At 54.3% G+C, this 15,895-nt stretch overlaps 7 protein-coding genes across 7 annotated transcripts; 3 read left to right on the top strand and 4 right to left on the bottom strand.

Moving 5' to 3' along the window:
• Nucleotides 1–1,773: 1,773 nt before the first annotated feature.
• On the bottom strand, nt 1,774–2,877 carry LTR77_001687 (uncharacterized protein; the record flags this gene model as incomplete). Its single annotated transcript, XM_064798948.1, has 2 exons — nt 1,774–2,729; nt 2,865–2,877. The coding sequence occupies 2 exons, from the start codon at nt 2,875–2,877 to the stop codon at nt 1,774–1,776; spliced, it is 969 nt and encodes a 322-aa protein (XP_064663275.1).
• Nucleotides 2,878–3,632: 755 nt separating this feature from the next.
• Nucleotides 3,633–3,963, top strand: TIM13 (protein translocase subunit; the record flags this gene model as incomplete). The annotated part of the gene is made up of 2 exons (XM_064798947.1): nt 3,633–3,710; nt 3,766–3,963. 2 exons carry the CDS (start codon nt 3,633–3,635, stop codon nt 3,961–3,963), a joined length of 276 nt encoding a protein of 91 aa, XP_064663274.1.
• A 338-nt stretch (nt 3,964–4,301) lies between these two features.
• NUC1 (nuclease) lies at nt 4,302–5,351 on the bottom strand (the record flags this gene model as incomplete). The annotated part of the gene is made up of 1 exon (XM_064798946.1): nt 4,302–5,351. One exon carries the CDS (start codon nt 5,349–5,351, stop codon nt 4,302–4,304), a length of 1,050 nt encoding a protein of 349 aa, XP_064663273.1.
• Nucleotides 5,352–5,694: 343 nt separating this feature from the next.
• KU70 (ATP-dependent DNA helicase II subunit 1) lies at nt 5,695–7,722 on the top strand (the record flags this gene model as incomplete). Its single annotated transcript, XM_064798945.1, has 1 exon — nt 5,695–7,722. One exon carries the CDS (start codon nt 5,695–5,697, stop codon nt 7,720–7,722), a length of 2,028 nt encoding a protein of 675 aa, XP_064663272.1.
• A 252-nt stretch (nt 7,723–7,974) lies between these two features.
• On the top strand, nt 7,975–9,117 carry LTR77_001683 (uncharacterized protein; the record flags this gene model as incomplete). Its single annotated transcript, XM_064798944.1, has 1 exon — nt 7,975–9,117. One exon carries the CDS (start codon nt 7,975–7,977, stop codon nt 9,115–9,117), a length of 1,143 nt encoding a protein of 380 aa, XP_064663271.1.
• A 1,509-nt stretch (nt 9,118–10,626) lies between these two features.
• On the bottom strand, nt 10,627–12,395 carry LTR77_001682 (uncharacterized protein; the record flags this gene model as incomplete). Its single annotated transcript, XM_064798943.1, has 5 exons — nt 10,627–11,267; nt 11,322–11,574; nt 11,621–12,078; nt 12,134–12,284; nt 12,342–12,395. 5 exons carry the CDS (start codon nt 12,393–12,395, stop codon nt 10,627–10,629), a joined length of 1,557 nt encoding a protein of 518 aa, XP_064663270.1.
• A 1,306-nt stretch (nt 12,396–13,701) lies between these two features.
• VPS17 (Vacuolar protein sorting-associated protein 17) lies at nt 13,702–15,742 on the bottom strand (the record flags this gene model as incomplete). Its single annotated transcript, XM_064798942.1, has 2 exons — nt 13,702–15,048; nt 15,101–15,742. The coding sequence occupies 2 exons, from the start codon at nt 15,740–15,742 to the stop codon at nt 13,702–13,704; spliced, it is 1,989 nt and encodes a 662-aa protein (XP_064663269.1).
• Between the last annotated feature and the right edge of the window lie 153 nt (nt 15,743–15,895).

Genomic DNA, 15,895 nt, shown 5'->3' with positions numbered 1-15,895 from the left:
CTTCATCTTTCCAATCAATTGTCAATCAGTTGCTAATGAAAGCAGAGCCCCGCCTTCGGCTATTCCTATCCTGTGGTTCAACCACAATCAAAGGCAGCAAGGCTCGTGTGACCATTTTTTTGTCCGCTTGATTTGGTGTATGGGATGATGCTTGGTATATGGAACGTTGGCAAACGTAGAAACCTATTAGGATGAACTTTTGCTTGCGGGATATGTGCAGAGCTCTTGCAACTGTAATGACGCATAATCTTAGAACCTGGTTCGATCTCAATGGAGGTAGGTAGGACGGATACACCTGTAGGCGTGCGTTGGGTACATCAACGAATGGCGGTCTTCTCCGTTTGGCGGACTGTACTCATACCCATCACGCTCTTAACCGCAACCCCTTTCTAGCCAAGTGCTTCGAAGCCTTCAATCGAAACGTATGCGGACTCACCACATTCGCCAATCGTCTGAACTTCAACACTCCCGGCGATACAGTGCTGTACTGCGGCCACTTCTTAGCCAACCCTCCTGCGTTTTCAGACTCATCCTTCGGTCCCAGATCGTTAAGTGTGATTGAAATAATACGTCTGCGTAGCCTATGTAGGCTGCTGCAAATACTCCTTAACGTAGAGCCAACAGCATTTCCACTGTCGAGTGGCACAGATGGTCCAGCAGCTAGTTCTGCAACGGGAGAAGCGAATGCAGTAGCATGGAATAGGATTGAGAATGTGAAACAGCGCATCTCGACAGCGATCCAGCGTACGAAACATGGGGAACGAACTACCTCTCTCATCGATAGGGATGGATGGTGGCGGATCTATCGCTGAACTAAGCCCCTCAGCCGCCTCGGCATCCGGGAGATACACTACGTGCCTCTTGCTGCGCTGTACTCTGCCGGGATTTTGAAAGCGTCGACACGGCGTTCGATCCATCCTGCCTCCACTGCGTATCACCTTCCACCACACCAACTCCTCGCGGGTTGGTGTTCGAGAAGGCTTCACCCGTACGCATGAGGATTCCCTGCTCGTTGGGCTGCGTCGCTGGATTCGTGTTCGCCATGGTTGTGTCGTTTGGTGGTAGTTTCTTGAGCGGTCTAGGTGAAGAGGTTGTTGTGTGAGGAGAAGTGGAAGACAGCATGAAGAGAGAAGTTGTGCGAATAATTAGAAAGGCACGACAATACCTACCTCTCCACCCGCCCTCTTTCTTCCCACAAACGATGAAAGCTCACTGACAGGAGTGATGTGGCCATTTTAGGAGAACATGCTCTCGGAGAAGACTTCCCGACACGTCCGGCGCAGCCTTCACTGGCGTCTGTATGCTAGGTAGTTTCATCACTGTAGGTGATTTAGTGGTCAGCCATGCGTTGAGGTTCTCCAAGGAAGGGGTGAAGAGAAAGTCTTTAGCGGAGCAGTTGGTCAACCATGCCCCGCCAGCCAGAATGGAGGAGCACTGATCACGATTGGGCGTGTACGCACTGCGGCTCGTTGCCGTATAATCATACAGTCATCTTGCCTGGTATCTGCAATGTCTCGGTTCACATGCTTGCAATGACCTTTTCACTGCGCCCACTGCCTTCGCCGCTGGGCCCATGGGGTACCCATCGGCTCGGCGGAGAAGGCCGTCAAAACACGCTGCAATGGCCTGCCGGAAGTGACGCTCGTCTGGCGGCTGCGAGGAGGCGGTGTAATCTTTCATACGTTCGTCGGCCGGGGTGTCCTTTGGCCGTTGTCACGTCTGCGCTGCAGCTCCATTCTGGGCTCCGTCAGCTCACGCCTGGCCTCATCGCGCTCACGGTGTGATCAGGAGAGCTCTCTCTACCGGCTGTGTCTCGTCTGCGGCGCCAGCCGCATGGTGAGGAGGTTGTTGTCGGGAAGGAGGTGCGGCTTGTACGCTTGAAACCTGTCTCTTCTCGTTGTCGCTGGCCGTCATGTCCCAGTAGACCTGGACACGCATCTGGAACACGAGCAGCTTGGTGTTTTCCGTGGTGGCCCACTCTCGGCTTCCAGCGCTGCGATCGTGATCAACGGAGTCACGCCAACCGGCAGTGTCTCGTTCGTGACGCCAGCGGTCTTGTTGTATGCTTCGGCGGAGCTGTGGAGAAGGTTGGCCTGCTCTCACAAGGCGGAGTGAGACGATGTCGTTGTTCGGTAACAGTTGCCTCTTGTAGGTCTGAATCTGCCTTTTCTCCGTCTCGCTCGCCGTCATGTCCCAGTAAACCTGAACACGCATGTAGAAGACGAGGAGCTTCGTGTTCTCCGCCGTCGCCCATTTGGAATTCTGGTTGTCGTACGCCCAGAACAGCTCGCCAGTGATCTTTGCTTCGTCGTGGTTTTCGAAGGCAGTGTGGTCGTCGACGGAGAGGAAGTGGTCGCCCTGGCATTTGAAGGTTGTCGTGGGCATGGCTCGAGAGTTGACCGAGACGCAGAGGTATACCGGGCATCCAGCCTCTTCGTACTCGCAGTGATTTGCGGCCGCCTTCTGCTTCTGCTTCTTCGGCGTATGCCCCGTCCCACTAGTAGACGCCTTTGCCTGGTCGTTCGCTTTGCGGTTGCTCTTTGAGTCCCTGATCATCACGCCGAGAGTTGCCCTCACCGCCTCCATCTCCTGCTTCTTCATGTCCGCCGGCATGCGAGTTCCCGCCCACCGACCGGCTCCCTCCACCCCCTCCCCTTCGAAGATAATGCTGATGATGCTGGCAACGTCTTCGTTCGTCCACTCGGCCAGCGCTGTCGCGTTCTTAGCATCTGCGCGGACGTATCAGAGGGTCGCCTTTGCGCTGAGATTCTTGATGCATTCGAGCGAGATCTCGGGGCTAGTAGCTGACCGTTCTCGGAAGTGTCCTAGGCAGCGTTCTGATTGTCATGATCCGTGAAGGCCACCCCCCGTCTTCATCTCGTCATGGTTCTCGAGTGTCGTGTCGTGATCGCTGCCATCGCAGCGACTGTAGAATCACCTCAAAGCCGTAGTGGAGTGTGAGAAGACCGCAACACAGAGGTAGACCGGGCATCTCGGACTCGTCATGAAGCTCTCCTCTTCTTCTGCTCCATCGCCCATGATCTCCTAACTCTCCTAACAGGAGAAAACTGAAATCGAAATCAAAAGAACACCTACATCTCTAGAGGCACTTGGCGCGATATTCGCCAGTTTCACTGCTACGGATGTGTTGGAAATTGCCATGGGTAAGAGATCTCCGGAAGAGCTTGAAATGACAGGCGTGCAAAAGCCCTGAAGTTAGCAAGGCAGTATGTGTTCATGGTCGAGAACGAGCGACGCAGCGTTTCGATGCCGCAGTTAGAGCCAGGCGTGCGGTCTTGTTGTCAATTAGAGGACAAGGAGTAGGCAAGGCCGTGACAGTGGTGGCCCAACCCGGATTAGCTATTGATACTTCTCGCCAGTGAGTTCAGTTGTCTGAGCCATAGCACTAATGGTACCAACGGTCGTGCCAATTTCTTCAGGAGTGAGTAGTGGAGAGGGTTACTTTGCAGAGGCACGATCGTTTGGTTGCGGCGAGTTGAGGCACCCCCGAGATTAGGGTTAGCTTTCCTCATTGAATCATTCACATGCTTCCAGGTTGAATTAAACAATCTATTCCACCCTCTAAAACCAGCAGAGCAACTCCCCAGCGACAACAAGACCACAATCACAAGATGGCCGACCCTAAGCAACAAGTAATGGACCAAGTCCGACAACAAGCCGCTCTCTCCAACGCCAGATTACTTGTCGAAGTACGCTCGCCTTCCTTCCTTCCTCCATCTTGTTACTAACAACACATTCCCGCAGAAACTCAACGAACACTGCTTCGAGCGCTGCGTCCCCAAACCCGGCAGTTCACTCTCCTCATCAGAATCCACCTGCTATACCTACTGCATGGAGAAGTACATGCAAGCGTGGAACACGGTTTCGAAGCAGTACATTGGACACGTGCAGAGAGGGGCTGGCGGTGCTGGAGCGGGTGCAGGGGCTTTTGGAGGATTATGAGGTGGGCATGATGGAGGGTGTACGATAGTGGGACGAGGAGGCTGGACTGAGAGCGAATGCATTGCATTGGGTTGTAAGATGGCTAGCATGATGCCACTCAACGAAGTAGACGCATGGATTGCGAGCGTTGCGGGCAGCGCTGAGGGAGACTCTGGCTCGATGGCAACGGTTGGCCACAAGCTGGTACAAAATGTACAGTAGTGGATTGGAAACATTGTACCATAGTGTCGAGCACCGCTTGAGAGGCGGTGTCCACGCACATTGAGATACGTTGTGCGCCTAAGCTATGCATCGCTACGCTATATTGCAACAATCAACTCCGAGAACAGATTTCAGCATCACCTTCTTGTCATCGCAGTCGATGGCGGTGTTCCTTTCGTAGGCGGCGGGCTCATCATTTGTTTCTGCCTGTCCGCATACTCCTTCACAATAATACTGCAAGCAACCTCCTTGCACAGCCTTTTCGTTCTTGCCGGCGGCAACAGCCCTGCAAACTCCAAACCAGACGCTCTCTCCACGGCCTCAACAGGCACCTCGAAGTCTTGCAACGGTTTGTCGTTCGGGATGATGTCGTTTGGCAGCACAAATGCGCCCAGCGAAACATTACCACCATTCTTGCCGTCCTCAGCAAAGATGACTTTGTAGAAGTGCGTCGGCACAGCGACATTGGGCGGATGGCCGATCACTTCGTACGAGACCTTCCACTTGCCATCTATTGCGTCCCTCTTTGGCAGGTACAGCGGTCCGGTAACGATCCGTACCGAGGGATAGAAAGATGTCAGACGTCGACAGAAGTCCTCAAAATGTGCCCAGTAGTCTCTGTTGAAGCCATCTCCGACCTGTGGACACATATTCGATAAAGCAAACGTCGAGTCCATAGCTTCCTGACTCCATTTCGCGTCTGCTGCAGGGACTTGATGTCCTCTGTCGTAGCCACTTCGCGCGTAGTCGGTGAGCTTTGCTCGGTACTTTTCCGGTATCGTGTGGTCTTCAGCAAAGTACGAGTGTCTGCGGTCGCCGTTTCGAAGGAGGAGGGAGGCTGGCGTGATGTGCTCTGCTACCCAGTGAGGGTTCCGTCGGGCTCGGTCGAACGATGATATGAGGGATGGGGCAGCTCGAAGATCTGCTACTGGTCCCAGGAAGCCATACTGAAAGACGCCGTTTGGGTCGACTGGAGGGACAGCTGGAACTCCTGGGTCGTCTCTGCGGATTGGGACTGGCGGAGGCGGTGTAGTTCGGGATGGGTCTTTTGAGATGGTTGTTGGAGTCGTCGCTATCGTCTGTGACTTCGCCTCTCTTCTCCCTCCAATCCCATACAGTGCTGCAGTCGTCGCAGCTCCCACAGCTGCTGATGCGCCGGCAACGACAGCGAGTGTAAACTTCGACATGCTGCTTGGTGCCGGTGGCACGCCAGATTACCGGAACGCCTGCTCTTATAGATGTCCTCCCCGGCGCCTGAACATCCACCAGCTGCTGTGGTCACCAGGACGTTTGTTTCGGCGCGATCTGGCAGACGACGCGAAGTCCAATCAAAATGAAGCTAGAGACGGCGGTCCAAAAGATGGAAAGAGGCATAACATGTGATCGCGCGTAGCTGCCTAGCGCTAGCGTGTCTGGTGTCTGGCTGACATCACTTCTCGACTCGACTGCTTAACATTGCTGTCGCAACATGCAATGATTCTTCACCGCGACTCTGCGTGAACGGATTTAGTTCGCAGTGCTGGTGAGATCATGACAGACCTGCCGTATCGCAACAAAACGGCAGACCCGTCGAACCATGGCGGCGGCGAGGAGGAAGAGGAGGAAGAAGACGACATCGACGACTCTGGCTACAAGACACAAAAAGACGCTGTACTATTCGCCATCGATGTCAGCAAAAGCATGCTGCAGACGCCGACAGACGCAGATCCGAAGAAGCCAGATACGGCGTTATGTCCGACGTTAGCAGCATTGAAGTGCGCTTATGCGTTGATGCAGCAGCGCATCATTTCGAACCCGAACGACATGATGGGTATTCTTCTTTTCGGCACGGAGAAGAGCAAATTCCAGGAAGGGGACGAGGAGACCGGCAGAGGCGGCCTGCAATACCCGCACTGCTACCTTCTCACAGACCTGGATGTTCCGGCAGCCGCGGACGTCAAGCAGTTACGAAGTATGGTCGAAGACGAGGAGGAGGCGTCGAAGTTGCTGCAGGCATCAACCGAAGAAGTCAGCATGGCGAACGTTCTGTTCTGCGCCAACCAAATCTTCACTACCAAAGCACCCAACTTCTCCTCCCGCCGGTTGTTCTTGGTGACCGACAACGATTATCCTCACGCGGCCAACCGCGATGCTCGCAACTCAGCGGCAGTCCGGGCCAAGGACCTGTATGACCTTGGTGTGACCATCGAGCTCTTTCCAATCTCCCATCCAGACCGCGGCTACACGTTCGACCGAAGCAGATTCTACAATGACATTGTCTACTCCGCCACTCCATCCGACCCAGACGCACCAGCACCGCTCTCTTCCGACATCAAAGCTGCCAATGCTTCCGCAAAGGATGGGATCAGTCTGTTGCAGGCCTTACTGTCGTCCGTGGCATCCCGTGCAGCACCTCGCCGCGCACTCTTCAGCAACGTGGCCTTTGAAATCGCTCCAGGCCTCAAGATCAGTGTCAAAGGCTTCATCATTCTCAAACGACAAGAGCCAAGACGCACATCCTACATATACCTCCCGTCTGATAGTGACAAGCCTCAGGTCGCCGTCGGCAGCTCGACGTTGATGGCAGAAGACACAGCACGTTCGGTGGAGAAGGTCGAGATACGGAAGGCGTACAAGTTCGGTGGCGAAACAGTCTCGTTCACCATGGAGGAGATGGCCAAGATCAGGAACTTCGGTGACCCAATCATCCGTATCATTGGCTTCAAGCCGATGGATATGCTCCCGATATGGGCCAACATCAAGCATAACACATTCATCTACCCCTCAGAAGAAGAGTACGTCGGCTCGACCAGGGTCTTCTCTGCGTTACAGCAAAAGCTGCTGAAAGATAAGCTCTTCGGCCTCGCTTGGTTTATCCCTCGCAAGAACGCCGTACCGACCCTCGCCGCCGTCTACCCGGGCACCGAGAAGCGTAACGAAGAAGGCGAACAGGTCATGCCTCCAGGCCTCTGGATCAAGCCTCTGCCTTGCGCCGACGACATTCGTGAACCACCAGAGACCAACTCCATCAAGGCACCAGACGAGCTAATCGACTCGATGCGCGTTATAGTACAACAGCTCCAGCTTCCGAAAGCCGTCTACGACCCAAGCAAGTACCCGAACCCAAGCCTGCAATGGTTCTACAAGATCTTGCAAGCTCTTGCTCTGGAGGAGGATCTACCGGAGACTCCAGAAGACAAGACGCTGCCACGGTGGAAGCAGATCCACAGGCGCGCTGGGCCGTATGTGGTCGAATTTGGTGAAATGTTGGAGAAGCATTACGCCGAGTGGCAACGCGAGAACAAAAGCAGTGTACATCCAACTACCAATGGCGCTGCAAAGAGGTCACAGACGTCCACGGCCTCAGGAGCTAAGAAGGTGAAGACGGAGGATGTGGAAGATGAAGGTCCCAGTGAGGAGCAAATGCTGGCGGCACATCAGAAGGGTGCTCTCGCAAAGTTCACAAATCCACAGTTGAAGGCATTCTTGGCTTCAAAGGGAGGGCGCGCTTCGGGAAAGAAGGCAGATCTTGTGGAGGCTGTGACGGGATACTTCGAGACGCGGATGAATGTCGATTGATGAAGTGACGTTTCCCTGATGTCTTGACGTGTCAATGAAATTAGCGAGGTGTTTTGGTGCATGTAAGGTCAAATGCTGCAACGAGTCATCAAATCACTGTCTACTGACTTCCAAATACGAACGTCTCACGACATGTGAAGCTCACATGGTTAGCGTATGACGCGGTTCGCACGTGGCAAACATTCTCTCGCATGCTCTTCACAACTTCACGTCCCACCGCATGCTAACACCTGCACATACCCGTTCGAAAGCATGCCGCTGCGACCGATGCGGACCACTCGCCAAACGGACTACAAGCCTCAACATTCATCACCACTCGCGCAGTTCGTCTGGCACATCGATGATCGGCCCTCACCGTCGCCGCCGCCCTCTGCAAACTATGGGCTTGGTCTCACTTTCCGCTCGCCACGGTACCTGCCACCCTTGCGACCTAGGTTCAAAATCAAGATTCCAAAGCACAAACGACCGGAACTGGAGAGGAAAGATGCGAGTCTGGATCCTGCGCTGTTTGAAGATGAGGCCAGGGCGGTTGATGAAGTGACGGATAGTGGGTACTCGCTCCCTGAAGAGCCGGCGGAAGGTGCGACCGAGACCAAGGAAGGAGCTGATGACTTCAGCACGTGCTGGTCGAGTGAAGTGGGAGAGCGTCCGGGCGAGGTATCGTACTATGAGCAAGTGCAGCAGAGTATTGAGCCTGGAGAAGCACGTCTGAAACGACAACAAAGTCGCGAAGGAGAGGAAACCAGGCCAGAGGAGCTGGACACAGCAAACAGCAATTGTAGGGACTTTGCTTATGCTCCGCCTCCTTTCAGCAACTCATACCCAATCTCCAGGTTGGTGGTGAGTGACCAAACCACTGACGTGCCTCATGCCGGCGCTGAACAAGCTTCCACAGGTGGCCAGACAGCGCTTCCAGAGAACAGTGCGAGCCAGATTGAAAGTCCTCAAAGCGGCATTGCTGGATCCTTTCTATTGGCGCATGAAGCACGAGCTTCGACGTCTTCTCCTCAGGATGCTATACCGACAACAGGCGCGGTTCCGATTGATCAGGGCCAACTTGTGGTGGACGACCAGTCTTGGTCGAGCGACCTGGGCCACACGAGCGACAAAGCAGGCCCAGCGCCTCAGAGAGTCATCCTGCGAGCCTACGGTCCGCGAAGCAGATCCCGGGTACGAGAAAGAGCCTTGACAGAAGAGAAGGCCGACGAAGAAGGACAGAGTGGTCTCGGGAACGACGAAGGCACACGGTCTGCTTCGAAAGTCGACACCAACGCTGAGTATCAAGACTACGCTGATGTTTCAGGAGAGGCCAGCTCCGTACACCTTAGCAACAGTGGACTTATGGAGATGGCGGCGGCAGCTTTGAGGGGCGATGAGGCTACAAGAGCCATCTGAGACCGCTTTCTATCCAGAAATGGGACACTTCTTGCTCCCGCTATATGACTCTTGAGGTCGAAAGTATGGGATCTTGGGAGGAGCGGGATCAAGAGTGGATAGCTGACAACTCAAGGCACGCAGCGACCGAACGCATGAGCGCGAGAGTCTCGTGGTCAGCTAATTGTTTCATGCGATTGATGTTCGATAGCTACCTACATTAACCAACTAATCGACCACCTCCTTCGGCAGCATAGTGATGTAGTCCAATGGTGCTGGCTCTATTCCTTCAGCTGTCCCTTCGATTCTCACCATATCACCATGCTCGGTACGCATCGTGGAACGTCTTCCTTATGGCTGAGTGACCGTCTAGGTAGATCGACGCAAGTCCTCCGAGATGCTGTACCGCTGGCCGATGTTCTTGTCAAATACTCGAATGCACCATAGAGAGCACCGCGCTCGTTTTGTCCTAGGATCTGCACTGTCTTGCCAGCGTTACTGAGCCAGAAGCCATCCTCTTCGAGACTTGGAGAATCGCTGAGACTGCCGTAGACCCTTTCGTACTCATCGACAGTTCCAACGCCGACCGAGAGACCAGATCGCTTGCCGTGGCAGACTTCGACAGTCTTCCCAAAGACCCCTTGGACTCCACCACGCCGTTCTTGACCGGCAGTGTAGACAGGGCTAGATTTTGTTGTGTTTAGCGCCACAATGCTTGAGGGTACTGAGTATTTGGCACGATACGACGCAGGCAGAGGAGCATAGCGAAGCCATGCCTCGACAGAACTCTCTGCAGCCCCAAGGAAAGTGAGGCAGTTGATGAGAAGCAAGCGAAGGATGTTGAGTATGAAGGAGACTGCTTACCATACTCACAGGCTCGGGACACTCAGCCCATTACATCAGTCACCTTTTCAAGTACCGCTGTCGTGATATCCTGTCATTGCGGAGGGCGACTGCAAGAAGCAGAAGTGATCCGCCCAGATGAAGAAGGTCGTCATTCAGGCTGTCTATATCTGCGAAGAACCGGATGAACGGTGGCATCTGGTGTGAGGTTGGGATGGAGGAGAAGGCTTGAGAAGGCTTCAAAGAGCTTGAAACAAGTGCCAAAGACGCTTGCATTTGATCGTCCCTGTAGTTCGTTGAAACTTCGACTATTCTTGTGAGGCGTGTGAGATTGTTCGACCGCTGTAGCAAAGTCGTCCGGGACACTTCGGTATAGCGGTGAGCCGAAGAATCCGCAAGCGGCCACAACGATTGTTGGTGTGTACCTCTAGCTTGTCATTTCAGTGTGCAGTGGAAGGGGTCTTCGATAGAAGCCTTTCGAGGACCAGACTGCAATCTCTCCTCCAACGTCCGTGATACACTGCTGACGGTGTCGACCACCCATCTCCAATATCGTTGACAAGCTGCGTTACGTTATTGAGCCAAAGTTCAGCTCACTTCTGAATCCCGTTTTCTGCGCTGTACTGAGCCTCTATCCGATCGGTGCAACTCCTTCCTTGTCCTTGATTTTCGGCAGAGCAACGCTTGTCAGCCCTGCCTAGGTCGGAACTCAACATAAGGACCACCGGCAGCGCACATCGTGATATAGCCAGGAGCATTAGGCTCACACGCCTTGCCAGGTTGCCGTGTAGCACAGCAAGGTGCTTCGCTGGTCAAGCGCATATCGAAAGAGAAGAGCACTCGCGCCAATGCAACGGTCATTTCTGCCCACGCCAGACGCCAGCCCAGACAGTTCCTCGTCCCCATGCTGAATGGTGCATATCCAGGAGAGGGGTGGTATGCGATGTCTTTGCCGGCAGAATCCTCCAATCGACGGAGCCAGCGGTCTGCGACGAAAGAGTCGGGGTCGTCGAAGTATTTCTCGTTGTGATGCATCGTGTATAACGAGGTCCCAACCGTGGTACCGCCCGGCAAGAAGTGTCCGTCAACTGTAGCTCCTCCTGCTGGAACGATGCGAGGTAGAGTGTTCGGAGCCGCCGGTGATATCCGTAAGGTCTCAAGGATACAGGCCTGGAACATGCGTAAGGAATCTAAAGTCTCCCCAGTGCGGATGTCTTCAACGTTGGAGAATGCAGATCTGACCTCTGCAGTAACCTTTGCCAGGAGGTCGGGTTGGTGAACGAGGTAGTGGTAAGTTATTGCCATGGTCGTGGCGGTCGATTCGGAGCCTGTCATGAAGTTAGCTGAGTTGCAAGTCTCAGGGCTGAGTCGTTGGAACATACCAGCAGCCAAAAGAAACATGCTTTCAGCCCAGATGTCTTTGATGTTACCCTCAATATCCGGATTCCCGGTTCGCTTTTCCTCCGCAGCCATCATGCTCGTAAAGAGATCCGGCCTGTTTTCGTCCGCACATCGCTTCGCTTGAGCCCGGCATATGTCGAGTGACCAGGCCGCCAGTCTACTGATCTCTTCCCTTGCCCGATACAACAGTACCCTGTCTAATTTCCACTTGAACAGCGTCGGGTAGCTCATACACTTTGGAGAGTTAGCACTGTTGTTGCACTACGGGTAGGTAACTCACGATAAGGTTCCGCCATTGGACGTTTCGGAAGGTTTCAGGCACCCATCGATTCTCTTCGGAGTGTAAAAGGTCAAACGACTCGCCGTAAAGAAGGTCCGTAATAACATCCAAAGTTAGCCAAGAAGTGAACTTGGAGATGTCCCGTGGCTCGGTCCAAGCCGATTTCTGCCCATCTGGTCCCTCAAGTGGGCAAAGCAGCGTCGTGAAACTTGCAACCTTGTCTACGTAACGATCTTCGAGATCTCGAATGCTCTTGTCGCCGAAGAAAGGGCCTTCGGACTTTCGTTTGAACTGCGAGACTTTCTTGTCTTGTGTCGATACAGCATTACCTCGCCTGCTTGGGCTGAGGACCATGTATTCGGGAGCCTTCCGGAAGTTGGCCTTCGCACTGTAGATATCGCAAAAGGCCTCGTACGTGTCGAAGGATAGGAAGTTGGGGGCGATGCGGACGGCGGAGCCTGTTGCGGTACGCCTTAGCAATGCATCCACGTTGATCCTTGGTCTTCGCCCTACCATATCTTCGATGCCATTTCAGATTCGTCGTGTGCCATTCTGCTTTCATTGCAGGATATGTGAACAACCAAGGTACTAAGGCTGCTAGTGGTGGGCCATTGAACTTGCGGAGCGGGTCGGCGGCAAGATATCGAATGAACAAGGCGCAGGCCTACCGACAATACATGTTAGCAGAAGGACTTTCTTCTTGAGGACGTGATTGCCTTACGGTCAATACCAGAAAGACGCCATATGTCGCTGGCGAAGCAGCGAGTAGTCCCATGATGATGGTTTGTCGAGAAGTGATTGATTATACAGAGTCTTGTTCGAGGTTGGCTTGAACTCTGAAGAGTGTTATACTGTATGCTCCGGGGGCCCAGGTCAATATGAATCCTCCGAAATCCTGGTGGACCGCTGACCTCAGCGACGAAACGTTGAGTCTCCTGATTGCCTGAGTTACCACAGAATCAGCAGTTGAGTGTCCAGTCGATCATGCCCAATCGTTGCCATGTCGGAGGCGGTGACTTAAGCGCACCATGTCGATAGGCGATAGTAGCAACGCGACCCACCACGATCGAGGTTGTGTGGAATCCCGAAGAGGAAGGAACACATTCTGGGCATGTGAAAACACATCTGCTTCTTGCACGAGATAACACTCGTCGTATCGCAAGGCCTTACAAAGCCTTAGTTCGTCTCGGACTTCGTCATTGAACCCACCATTAATAGCTAGTAGGGTCGGTAGGCTGCTGGCATTGCCTTTTGACCTGCACCTATGCAGTCTTGGTAGTCCAACGGTCACGGATGGGCCAGCAATGGCGAGACTGGCTGAGTCGTCAGACCCACAGGTATTGCTTTTCAATTTGCCGGTTTCGGGTGACATAGCAAGCGCCGGCGTTGATGTAGCCATACGATACGTTGGCCACATAAGAAGCAAACCCACCGAAATAGCTCGAAGAGAATCTGTAAGGCTGACTTCCAGTAACCGGGCTGGTGGAAACAGCAGGTGGATGAAGTGTTTTCTTCCATCCACAGATCGACGTGGTGGAGACGGCACTTGATCGTTTCGGGCATCTGCAGGTTTTGCCTTCTACCTTGCGGATCAGCACGATCGCCTGTGATTGTGATTGAGTTTGAACGCCGTTTGGACCCTCCTCACCAAAGCCCGTCGCCGCGCCACGTCAAGCAGCCAAGGCAGCGTCACTCTTGAGGTTTCCGAATCAGTCCCATTAAGCGATTTTCACATGCTCAATGAGTCGTGACTATTCCTGTTCGTAAGCAATGAGTGTATACACACAGTTGACATCACCTCTTCACGGTGAAAAAATCTCGTGTCCCATTGATAGCCAGGACAGCTACATCAGCACCATAGTTGCTGCGCGACTCGCGAAAGAAGAACGATGCGAAGTCCTTCGAGTTTTGTCGTCGTCGCATTCGAATGACTACCTAGGTATTCATGTGCGTCAGTTCTCCTTCCAATAGTTGTCTTTTGAACCCCGCTCAAGGTGCAATGTCGCCAGAACAAGTATGGTGTTGCCGTAATTCAGATATACACACAAGCATCCAGACCTTCCATCCACCTACACACGGCGTTAGAAGCTCGTCTGAGCCAACCTCGAAGCAGCATTCCTAGCATCCACCCGATCCGCATCATCATCCTCCTCCGCCAACCTCGCCAAACTACTCGACTGGCTCTCCGCCCTCTTCCTGCCCTTCGCACCACCTTCTTCTCCCTCGTCACCTTCTTCACCTTCCTCCGGAACTCCGTGGCCACCAATCACGCTCCCGGAGATACTCCTGTTCAAACCATCTGGACGCCTTGGCACACCACTCCACGCATCACCCTTCGGTCCTTGACTCGCAGCCATACTAGAGCGACGAGCGATGGGATGGGCTTCACGACCAAGACGGCTGAGTCCACCGGATGCGTCGATGTTACGGACGTCGGGACGAACTTGCTCCAATGTGGCGAGGGTGCGGCGTTCGGCTTCGATTTCGCGGAGGACGTACTCGCGAATGCTGGTGCGGAGATCTGCCGCGGTACGAGCGAACCACTTACGCTTCTCAACAAGAAGATTCGACGTGACGCGCTGAGTCTTCTGCTGGAGGTAAGACTCATGTGAACGGGCCTCATCCAGGGCAGAGATGGCTTCGTCGACTTTGTCGCGCTTGACGCTTGAGGAGGCCTTGAGGCGGTCGGCTGCTGACAGCTTTGAGCGGGTAGCTTGCTGTGCTTGGATGAGCTCGCGAAGGAGGATGTGTCGGTTAGTGAGTGTTTCCTTGACGATGAAGGCATCACTGCTGTGGTATGCCAGTGGATCAGAGAGCGAGGCTGCTTCAGCGGTGCCCTGTGCAGAGTGGAAGTCACCAGTGTTCTGGATGACCCTGCCAAGCTTGCGGTAGGCATTGGCGAGGCCAGGGTGAGTCTCTTGCGCTTGCAGTGCAGCGAACTTAACGCCCAAATCTGCCTCTGCGAGTCCAAGAGAACGCCTGTTCCTGACGACCCTGTCCAGCTTTTGCTGCCCATCCATAGCTCCAAGGTAGAACGTCTTAACAATGGGCCGGCTGTCCAGCAACTCCGGCGTGTCATCTGGCGGTGGTGCGAATTGCTTGAGATATTTCCTTCGCACGCCCGTTGCAGGCTGTCGCTTCCTTACCACTGGACTGTAGCCAAAATCTGACTCAACAAAAAACACCATCTCTTCGTCTCTCATTAAGACGTCGTTACTGCAGACGACATTGAGCCAACGCTGAAGGCTAGTCTTCGTCCGGGCCTCATCCTCGTCAGTTCCCATACCAGCGCTAGTCGACGCTGGCGGCACTGCAGGGACTAATGCTTCCGGATTCGAGGCTGTCAGATGAGATGACAGTTTCAAGAACTCGGAGTGCGTTCGTCGCACATCGCGGAACTGTGTAGTCCTGAACTTCGGCAAGTTCGTCTGTGCGATTGTCAGCATGTACTTCCTATAGCTATGCTTTTCGCCAACATACGTAGACATCAAACTTCAATATTGGGTCTTTCTTCCCACTCCTCTCCAAGCCCGTGATCTTCGCCTGCAACTTGTACTGCGGCATATGCTGCCTCTGCTGCGGCGGCACACCATGGTACCGCGCCGACTGCGGCCGTCTACCCTCTTCATGCGATCCTCTCTGCACGTCATGCTGTTGCTGCTGTCCATGCTGTTGATACTGAGCCTGCTGCTGCTGCCATTGATGCTGCTGTTCCGGGGACCAGCTACCCGGCTGTCCCTGTCCAGGCACCGCGTACGAAGAACTGCCCGTATAACCCTGCTGCTGCTGCTCATGTCCGTTCATCCTCCCCTCATCACGCTCCACCGCCGGCCCAGGCAGATCCGCGCTCGGCACATTATCATTGCTAAAGCTCGTCCGACTCGCATCCGGCGAGCTGGCCCACGGACTGGTGCCGGCAGCACCACTATAATCCATTCCGCCTTGTCGATACGAACCCTCGTAGAAAGCCTTCTCGGAGACTCGGCGCTGGAAGCGGAGGTTCGAAGGGGTGCGTGTGGGCGGTGGGACTCGTGCTTTGCCGTGCGAACTCGAGGACGGGGTTGGAGGGGTGCTGGGGCCTGCTGCTGGGTGGTCGTCGTTGTCGAAGCCTCCGGAGCTCATTGCTCATGCGCGCATCTTCTTAGCACGAGCTAGTGGTGTATGATGCCGCCGTGCCGCCGGACGAGCTGGGAATGGCGTAGGAGTTCGTTTTCTTGGCCGCTTGAAGCCAGCTGCGAGGCTAGCGTCGACTTCCTTCACGAGCATGTGCGAGGG

Source organism: Saxophila tyrrhenica (assembly GCF_035928015.1).
Source record: "Saxophila tyrrhenica strain CCFEE 5935 chromosome Unknown scaffold_2, whole genome shotgun sequence".
In the NCBI taxonomy this organism is placed as follows: domain Eukaryota; kingdom Fungi; phylum Ascomycota; class Dothideomycetes; order Mycosphaerellales; family Extremaceae; genus Saxophila; species Saxophila tyrrhenica.
The sequence above is the reverse complement of the archived record's forward strand: the minus strand, read 5'-3'. Positions and strand labels throughout refer to the sequence as shown.